This window comes from Notothenia coriiceps, unplaced genomic scaffold (genome assembly GCF_000735185.1).
Source record: "Notothenia coriiceps isolate Sejong01 unplaced genomic scaffold, NC01 NC01_scaffold00000493, whole genome shotgun sequence".
Lineage (NCBI taxonomy): Eukaryota > Metazoa > Chordata > Actinopteri > Perciformes > Nototheniidae > Notothenia > Notothenia coriiceps.
In genome coordinates this window covers 343,414-353,248 of record NW_011333194.1, presented here as the reverse complement: position 1 = coordinate 353,248, position 9,835 = coordinate 343,414, and the positions used below count along the sequence as shown (strand labels likewise).

The window sequence follows — 9,835 nt, the reverse complement described above, 5'->3', positions numbered from 1 at the left end:
CACTTTGATTGAACTAGGCCAGTAGGTAAGGGCTTTCCACTGAATAATAACTGCAGCGATGTATGTTTTAGCTGAATACACGCTTTTTTTAACCCTAACTGATGCAGTTAGTCATTTCTTTAATGTTTGTTCTTTCTGATGTAAAGTCAAGGTTGTAACTGTTTGCAGTGAAGTTGTGGGGCGCTGAACTGTTCCTTTGATTCTTTTGAATTATGATAGTAATTACTGGTCTTTCAAATTTGAAGGAGGGTGAGCAAGCATCTTGAGGAATGTTCATCATTAACTCCTCCAACAAATATAGTTTATTTAATAATAACAGTGAATATGTGAATCATAACAGTGATTGACAGCTGATAGGAATAATATGATTGTTAATATTATCCTATTCATACAGACACACATCGATGAGACAGTTAATTAATGTACTTATTGCATCAGTCTGCATATTTGGTACCCCTGCTGGTCTAAGAGTTAAACCAACTCATTCAGTTAAAATTCATTAAATTACCTGTGCCACCTTATACTGTATATTTATATTTAAGGCTTTACTGATGTGCCACAATAATGTCACCTAATGTTATTGAGTTAAAATATCAATATTGTGACTTTCCAAGTTAACATTGATTGATATGACTGCGATTCAATCAGAATATACTTCTGCCAGGGGATGCCACCCCTCAAATTCTCCTGCCACCTTCTTGCCACCCCATGAATATTTGTCTAGATCCGCCCCTGGTAAGGTGTTAGAATGTGAGGTTATTTTGTGTTGTTGTTTGTTTGATTCTACTTAGCAATAATAGTTCCACGTCATATAAGCATTGTGATGTAATGAATAGATTTGATCTGAACATCTATACATTTGGACAATTATTTGTGTAACAGGAACTTCAAAACTTTTATTTTGGAGACACTAACACTTTACTTCCGGTTTTCTTCCGCTTTCCCTGGCTTGTGATGCTAGCTGCTAGCCGTTTCATGCTAGACAGTGAAAACGTGCGTGCTGGTAAGACTTGACCGCCTAATTTAAACTTTTTGAAACCTACAGAAACTTAGCTACGACTGTAGACGTAACACTGCCAATGGGTTTGTATTTTTGAGCGCAATTTAGTCATAAAAAACCACCAGGCTTCACATTATTCTAGGTACCCGACAAACAGTATCGTTACTGTGGGCGACCATAGATGCATTAACAGAACTCTCAACCAGCACAAGACAGTGATCATCTGTCCCCCAGTAACTAAACATTATTCCAAAGACTCCCAAATTAGGAATCTGGTATTTTTAACAGGTTTCTCTACGCACATGGAGAGCTTTGACGGTTAAGGAAGTTACTAGTGCAATATTATTTTGAGTAGGCTATAAAAATGCATGTATGCCTTTACTAAAATAACATGGAAAGTGGAAAATCGGTGGAAAACAAATGGATTTCCATTTTTTTTATATAAATAATGTTGAAGATAAACATGTTTGAAACATTATCTTCAAATCTCTCAATATTATTATTTTTTTTAATTAAACATAAACAGTCAATTGTTTATTATACTGTATTTCAAATTTGACTTGACAGCATTGCATGTATTGTGCATGTGGACCTTGAGTTGTGTGTATTGTTACCACCGTCTTTTCACAAATAATCAGAACGAAAAACTGATTTCTAGGTTTTTATCCAGAGCTGGTAATGTGTTTTGGATGGATAAAAAATTGCATTATGATCCCTTTTCTGTCTTTACACAACATTACTTAATTCATAACAACCTTTAGTATAAATGATTGGTTATATTAAGCTTTGTGATTTTCCTTACACTTTTAAAAAATAATTATGCTTTTTATCATGTGTGTTATTCATATTGAGTGTCCTGTGCCTTATGTCCTAGAAAAAATGCCATCTAGAAATCATCTCGACAAAATCGGGAGGAAGAAGAAGAAGAAATGGACGGAGGAGGCCATGGAGCGTGCGTTGATCGAGGTGAAGTCTGGGAGGTGTACGGTGAGACAGGCTGCCAAAGAGTTTGGAGTCCCTAAGTCTTCCCTGGGGGACAGAGTGAGTGGACGGGTGACACCGGGGAGCCGCAGCGGGCCTGCTCAGCTTATAACATCTGCGGACGAAGAGCTGTTGGTGGAGTTTTCTTTATACATGTCCAAGCATGGCTTCCCTCTCACAAAGCAACAGCTGGTGTCTTTTGCATCATCCATTTACAAGCGGCAGCATCGGAGGGTGGCGTTTTCTAAACTAGGCCAGACCTGGTGGCTCAATTTTAGAAAACGTCAAGAAAAGAATATCACCATTCAGCCAGCAGACAATGTTGTTCGTGGGAGGACAGTGCATGTGAGAAAAGAAGCATTGGATCCGTTTTTACACTTACTAAGCACTGTCATGGACTCTCGTGGGCTCCGAGACAAGCCTCATCAAATTTTCAACTGCAATGAGACGGGCTTTCAGCTGGGCAGGAAGAGGGTGATTTTGCCTAAATCTGCCAGTCTGGGCTGCAAGCCAACGTCAGGCTCCAGAGACCACATCTCCGTCCTGGCTTGCTTTAGCGCAGCTGGAGAGGACATTCCCCCATTTATTATCTACTCAAAGGCATACCCAGGGGGAGTATGTTACAAGACTCAAGGGCCTCCAAACGCACTCTATGGATGGTCCAACTTGGGGTGTATCAACTCTGACCTTTTCAAGAAATGGTTCCTCAAACACTTCCTCCTGCATGCACCAAAGGAGCGTCCGCTGCTGCTGATTTTCGACGGACACAAGTCTCCGGTGAACCTGGAGGTGGTGGAAGCAGCTCGTAAGGAGGACGTCATCCTTCTGTGCCTCCCCCCTCACTGCTCTCACATCCTGCAGCCACTCGAAGCAGGCCTCTTCATTCTCCTGAAGAAGCGCTTTGCTGCCCTCGTAGGCGATGGTTGTGCCCCTGATTCTCACTTTGCTGTCAGCAAGAAGGAGTTCTCAGGTGTGTTTAAAGAGACATATCAGGTGGTGAAGGAAGAGGAGGGTGTGAGGATTGTGAAGGATGGCTTTAGGAAATGTGGCATCTACCCACTGAACCACTTTGCTTTCAACGAGGGTCATTTAATGGCATCGCAGAGCATGGGCTCAGAAGCTGGATGCTCCCTGTCCCCATCAGCTGAGGGGGAGAGCTCACAGCTGCTGGACCCCCATTCAGACTCATAACTGCACAGTCGGACATCAGAACCTTTAAGGAATGAGAGTTACTGCTTTATCTAAACCTGGCTGATCATTTTAAAAACTAAAGGATGCAACACCTCCCTCAGCTTTCTCTCAGAGAGCCAGAGGCTAGCGGTGCGTTTATGAATTAAATGTCAATGTTTTTCTCAGATTTCGAATTTAAATGAAAATATTTAAATGCTGCCCATTTGCATTTTCCAACCTGGGGGAGAGTTCTCTGAAATTACATTTTCATTAGTCAATTAATGGTTTTATTGGGATATGAATTTTAAAATTATATTCCCGCTGAAGAAATTAATATATTCTTATCATTACTGTTCTTTACATGCTTAGATAAACGGAAACATTTCAAACTTGGCAACACTGTATTCTCTTGTTTAAGACTTACAGGAAGTAGCACATTGGGGACATTTCTAAATCTATTTTGATCCATGCAGAGGATTTGCAAAGAAGAAATACTTAAAAGTTGTTTCTAAGGGGTTTCTTTCCAAAATGTTGAAATCTGCCATAAAACAAACAGCGAGAACATGAGGGATTATAACAATGTCCTTTTCGTAATAATGATAGGACGCTATGAGGCGGCTAACTCATCTCAGTCGTGCATCATATTCTTCCTTTGCTTGAGCATGTGAATGTACTACTCGGCCCATTACGACATGTTCAGAAAAGTTGAACCCTTTTAAAATTGGGGAGTGTCTCAAGATAAATGTGTTGAAATATTGTAATGTTCTCCATTCACACAGATGAATGAATAAGCACTGCAGTATTATCTCAGGGAGAATAAACAGAATAAATATATTCTTTGAATATTTCTGCATTACATATATTCCATAATATAAGCTTAACAGTGTACTATTAAGCAAACTATTTAGTCATCATTCTTTGATGTGATTACGTGTGGGTGTGTGTCTGTGTTCCATTCAGGTGATGTAATCGCAATGCAAGAGGTACAGCTGGCAACAAAACACAGGTGGGGAAAACTACTGCAAACATTAAATTAATGTTTCAAAGCATATTTAAACAACTTATATAAATATGATCATTTATCATGATGGTGACTATATGCTCAGCATAACACGATTCTTATTAAACTCACACACTCAAATTGATTCCTGGTAAATAAATACATTATAATTACATTTTAAAATGTACATTTGGAGCCATGTAGGTGTGGAGTTAAAGCAGTTGTTTTTCTTGTGTGCCTTGGGGGGGAATACTGGAGTCAGAATGGCATTCAGATCAATGCTCCATCAGCCAGCTACCGTGGGCCTGCAGTGCATTGTGGGTCCTTATGGAAGCAGCAGCTGCCCATGGCTAAGTTAATGTTTATGTATGTTATCATCACAGATGGGGATTAGTGCCTGCAGCCTTCATAGTTTTTTTATTCACGGACGCAACAGTCAAAAGGAAAAGTTCAACGCCACCATGGTGTATCAATATGGCTCTCTGCACAAATATGTATAAACACAAGATGTGGCAGACTGGGGTCTAGTATGTAACTGTTACAGGATTTAGCTTTACTGCTTTTTGCAAACCTAAAAAATAACTAGTTTGTTAAATCCATAAAAGAAAAGACCAATTATGCATTATATTTTTGAATAAAATAGTGTCTTATATGTTTACTAGTGATGTGGAGAAGCTTTCCAAATCACTGTGAAGCACTCGATGTTGAAAATAAATCAGTTTCAAAGCTTTAGATACTGTTAATCATGGCGCCACCTGCTGGACAAACCTTGGTATGGGTTTTTATTAATGTTTTGGTGGTTTTATAGAATTACTGTATGCGTGTTCATTTGCTTTCAAGGCAACAACATGCAGGTACTCACTCAAATATCTTGACTTTGGACAGGACGTATGAGCTCAGTCTGGCCGGAGAGGGTCTGCTCTCCACAGCCTGGTCGGTACTGCAAGACAGAAAAAAGTTGTTAGTTTGCAGCATCTTTGTTGCACCATTTCTCTGTAAAAAAAAATCAATTATTGCAATGAGAAAAGCTAAAGAGTACTGAGAAAAAAAACATTAACCACGCCTTGCAACTCTATAGCACATCTGTTAAGTGCAAGATAGAATCAGATTTAAATTTGTGATAATTATATTGATTTAAATCAACATTTCATGATAAATGTAGAATCTTAACCACGCAGAATACCTTGCTAGTTCTTCCTCTTTCTTTTCCTGTTTTGCCCTCTGGATCCAACACTTATCATTCTTCAGTGAATTCCGCACCCTGGTGGTTTTGAACACCTTGTTCCTGTCAACCGCTACAGTACAAAGACACACACACACACACACACACTTTCTGTCAGCACTAGGTTGGTATCAGCAATACTCACATACTGTTTTCAAATCTTATAAATGGATGAAATAATAAAATATTGAATTCAAGTGTGACTTACCTTGTGACATGATGTTGATATTTGCTCAGATTTTTAACCTGATGAGATTTAAAAAACACAATGTTTTATCCCAGATTTGTATTTTTAAGTTAAACAGCAAATATAACAGCAATACAACTAATCTACAGTATATATCTTGTACTTTAGTTGCTTCCTTTTACCTTTTTCTCTTTCTATATGCTCACAATTCAAAGACACAACATCTCATACACGACCCGTCCTACTGCATTCTGATGTGAAACCACCTACTCTTCAAAGTGACATTCAAGCACTTGTCATGTATTACACTGACTAGTGTCAACATTTGGAGCTATGATATATTATAATTAACTATTTCTATGCTTTTGTCATGCACTCTCATTTTATGCTTAAAATAGAAACTGAATAATTTCACCTTGAGTAAAAAAAGAGGTGACAGAGTTCTGTAAAATTCTCTCCCACATATTAAGTCTCCATATTTACTAGTTGCTCTTTTGCTCAGGCTCTCAACCCGCTCTGTGTTTACAGCTGGTGTCCTATCAGTGTGATAGGGCTAAAAGAGAATTTAGATATATGCACAGTGTATGCATTTATCTAAATTCTCTTTTAGCCCCTCTTGACATTTTGACCTACACTTTGTGCTTTAATCTCCTTTGGTGGGGCTGTGTCAGCTCCAATTAACCAGGTCAAACCCATTATGCATAGAAAATGAAAGCAATTCTGACTCTGTAATGAGCCCTTAACCCTGCATCGTCAATGAAAATGAAATTAGAAGTTGAAGACTTTTTCTGCACCATATTTTTGTTCTCACCTGTTCAGGTCAGCTGTGTCAGCGCAGAGTGAAGTGTAGCCTCCTCTGGGTCTCTGTCTCAGGCAGCTAGAGTCACTTCAGCCTTAGCAACCACCCCGCCTGTCACTTAAGTCCCCTCCCCCTGCTGGAGTGAAGGATGTTGCCATGCAGGTTGGGTGGGCGGGATGCATTTCAAAATATGTGTTGTTTTATATTTTCTGTTTCCTGGAGCAAGAAATGTAACTTTCTATAGCTGCCAAGTTTTCACAATCACTATATCCTGACCTATAGCTTTGTTTACGCATGTGTTTTTCAAAATGTGGCTAGAAATGAAACCCTGCAGACTATGAGCTAAAAAAAATTACAAAAACATTTAAATGTCTACATGTTAATATTTGAGTCCTGCACCATTTTAGGTCTTAGATTCTCATTTTGAAATTCCATTTCATAGATTTGCATCCACTGCCAATGACTGCTTCTCTGATATGGTGCTCATATGACAATAAGGCAAGAAAACATTTTTAGTCATTTTAGTGTGGTTTCCCTCTTGGCTCCAAAGAAAAGTATTCCTTCAAAAACATGCAGTTACAGAGCGGGGCTGTCTAGGAATCAAGAAAGACCTGATTTCATACTACTAAGAATTGTATACTCCTTCATCTGAGATGTCACCTCACCTCTTTGCACTGGTGTTTAATACTAGTTTAATACTAGATGAACATTGCATTTTTACATTTTAATGTGTTTTTTATATGTTTCTAGTTATTGTACTTTTTATCATGTTTTTAATTATTGTTTTATTATTGTGCTCCCATTGTGTTATTTAATATTGTAGTTATTGCCTGTACAGCACTATGGTCAACTAAAGGTTGTTTTAAATGTGCTGTATAAATAAATAAAGATTGAGATTGAGAATTCCAGTGCAAAACATCTGGATCTTCTCCAGTGAAACTCAAATTGGCTCATCGAGAAAGTTAACCTCAGTCTTTTTAGTTATTTTTTCTGCTTTGATTTACTACTACTTATTTACATGCCCTTTTTTTTATTGACTCTACTTTGATGTTGCACACTGCTAAAGAGCTTCCAAACACATTCCCATAAATCAATGCACAATAACAATATAGATGTATTGCTGTTAATTAATTTGCCAATAACTAAATTAATTACTGTGTCTGTAAGGAGCTGTTTCAGATGTTTTTTTTAATGTAATTTAAGAAACTCAACAGAACCTGGAGTCAAAAGGATCTGCATGACAAAATGACAAAATAATTTTATCCTTTGGGTAATGTTCCATAAACATGCCCTGAATCAAATGAATATTCAAAAGGATATTGCACATATTATTCAGCTCTTAAACACAATCAAGCACACACACAAACATACTCACAGCTTTTTTTAGGAGCATGTGAGCATGTCGAAACTTTTCGTGTTCTCGTGTGAACATTTGCATTTGAACCTATAAACATATAATTTTTTAGGAATCCAGCAGAACCTCCTCTGTAGGTTTGCCTCTTTGGACCTCAGCCAACAATTTCAGTAAAGCATTCCTACAGCACATTATCAAAACAAGACGAATGCACTCAAAGCCATAACATAGACAGTATAGTACATACTGCGTCATCAATCTGTTCCCTCTGTCAAGAACAAGCAACAAGAGGAAACAAAACAAGAGAAAGAAAATGTATCACTGCACCCGCCTGAGGAATGTCTTGATTATGGGAGACAAATGGAGGAGTCTCCACCGCCCTGCACCCCCCCATCACCTTTGAGGATACTCTTCCTTCACCCCACAGCTCTCTCTACTCTCCGTTCACCCTTTCACCCTAGCCCACCCTCCTGGAGATCGCTGAACACACATGAAGGAGATACAGAGGGTTGGCAACAATTCCTTCCTGGAGTTCAATGACCAAATGAAGGCGATACACAGGGTTGGCAGCATGTCCTTTACCCCCGCCCCTCAACGACGCCCATCAAAATCACAGAAGCAGAGACGCGCACCATCTCCCTCGTCTTCATCACCGTACCTACGTCAACCACCTCCCCCCCTGGCAGCATGTCATTTACCCCCGCCCTTCAACGACGCCCACCAAAATCACCGAAGCAGAGACGCACACCATCTCCCCCGTGTTCATCACCGTGCCTACGCCAACCCCCCCCCCCTTCAAGAAAGCATCTGCGGTCTCCGTAGCCTGATAAGAATGTGTGTGTACAAAACGCAGCAAACTCTAACTGATATGTGCTGGGTCCAGACTCAAGGGCGTATGTATGGCACTCGAGATGCCTGGATAACTTAATAACAAGTTGACAAGACAAAGAACATATATCACTGCAAGACTTCTGCAAATTGAAGGAAAGATTGCTTTGCACTGCACACTGCACTAATTGCAAATCTCCTCTTTTGTTGTGTGTGTGTGTGTGTGTGTGTGTGTGTGTGTGTGTGTGTGTGTGTGTGTTATGGCTTTGAAGCTCCCTGTCCACACACACGGTATAGATTGTTTGCATCTATACAAAACCAGGTGGACACACTAAAGCAGATTTCCGTGCAGTCACACCTACGTTACTCATCCCCACACAAACATTTATATGCGTCATTCACACATGAGCGCTCTCACTTGAAGAGGCTGAAAGCAGGTAACAGGGAGGTTAACAGCATTGTTGAGCTGTCCACTATTACCCAGCATGCACTTTGACTGGCAGCCCACATCACTCCAGCTCTCATCTTCCTGTCTGCTGCCACTGCTATTATTCACACACCGTTTTCTCCCGCATACACACACTTGCTCACTTTACAAACGTTCTTTTTTTTTCGTCTCGATATATATTTCCGCCTCTTCAGGTTCTTTGATCAGCTCGGCTGTTTGATCTTTCCGCGTGCCACCCTTTCCTTTCTTTCTATCGTTTTTTTTTTTACAAAGCAGCTCTGCCTTAACCGGCATCATCGACGTCTCCACTGATCTCAAACTTCTCTTCTCGGAGCAAACATACAAATTTGAGATCTTAGGGCCCTACTTTTTCTTCTCAAGCTTTAACTGTAATTGTAACCATACAAGGAGTGTGATAGCAAAGACGCTTATATAAGAGGAGATCTTTGAAGATAGACGTGGAGCGGAAACATGAAAAAGAGAAGAATAAAAGGTTGTTCGGGGAAGGGGAGGAAGAGGGAAAAAGGTACAGATGTATAATTGATTACTTCACCATTTCATTAAATATATATGGAGAGATCATGATGTTAGCACAATGCATCTTCAAGGATCCCTCTTTCTCTGATGTGACGAGTGCAAACACACACACACACGCTGCCGCACATAAAGACATGGACACACACACACACACTTTCTTGGCAGGAGAATCAACTATTACAGTGTCTGTCGGTCATTACGCCTTATTCCCACGGTGATGGATGTAACACTTTGTGGCGCTGGAAAATGTGTTTTGGAAATGTGTTTGGAATTGCTTTGCGGCAGCACTGAATGCTTTTGGAATGAGAT

General features: G+C 39.7%; 1 protein-coding gene and 1 long non-coding RNA gene across 2 annotated transcripts; one reads left to right on the top strand and one right to left on the bottom strand.

The window, feature by feature from the left end:
• The first annotated feature begins 951 nt into the window (after window positions 1-951).
• On the top strand, window positions 952-4,176 carry LOC104954616 (tigger transposable element-derived protein 1). Its single transcript, XM_010781770.1, has 2 exons — window positions 952-1,003; window positions 1,875-4,176. Exons 1-2 carry the CDS (start codon window positions 955-957, stop codon window positions 3,170-3,172), a joined length of 1,347 nt encoding a protein of 448 aa, XP_010780072.1. The 5' UTR covers window positions 952-954; the 3' UTR covers window positions 3,173-4,176.
• An 830-nt stretch (window positions 4,177-5,006) lies between these two features.
• On the bottom strand, window positions 5,007-6,451 carry LOC104954610 (uncharacterized). Its single transcript, XR_799350.1, has 4 exons — window positions 6,372-6,451; window positions 5,582-5,619; window positions 5,335-5,446; window positions 5,007-5,091 (listed from the first exon to the last, which is right to left on the bottom strand). It is a non-coding gene; the product is annotated as an uncharacterized lncRNA (long non-coding RNA).
• Between the last annotated feature and the right edge of the window lie 3,384 nt (window positions 6,452-9,835).

Coding starts and splice junctions, on each gene's coding strand:
- LOC104954616 (XM_010781770.1), top strand. CDS start 955: ATGCTAGCTGCTAGCCGTTTCATGCTAGACAGTGAAAACGTGCGTGCT. Junction 1,004..1,874: donor CAGTGAAAACGTGCGTGCTG/GTAAGACTTGAC, acceptor CTTATGTCCTAG/AAAAAATGCCATCTAGAAAT.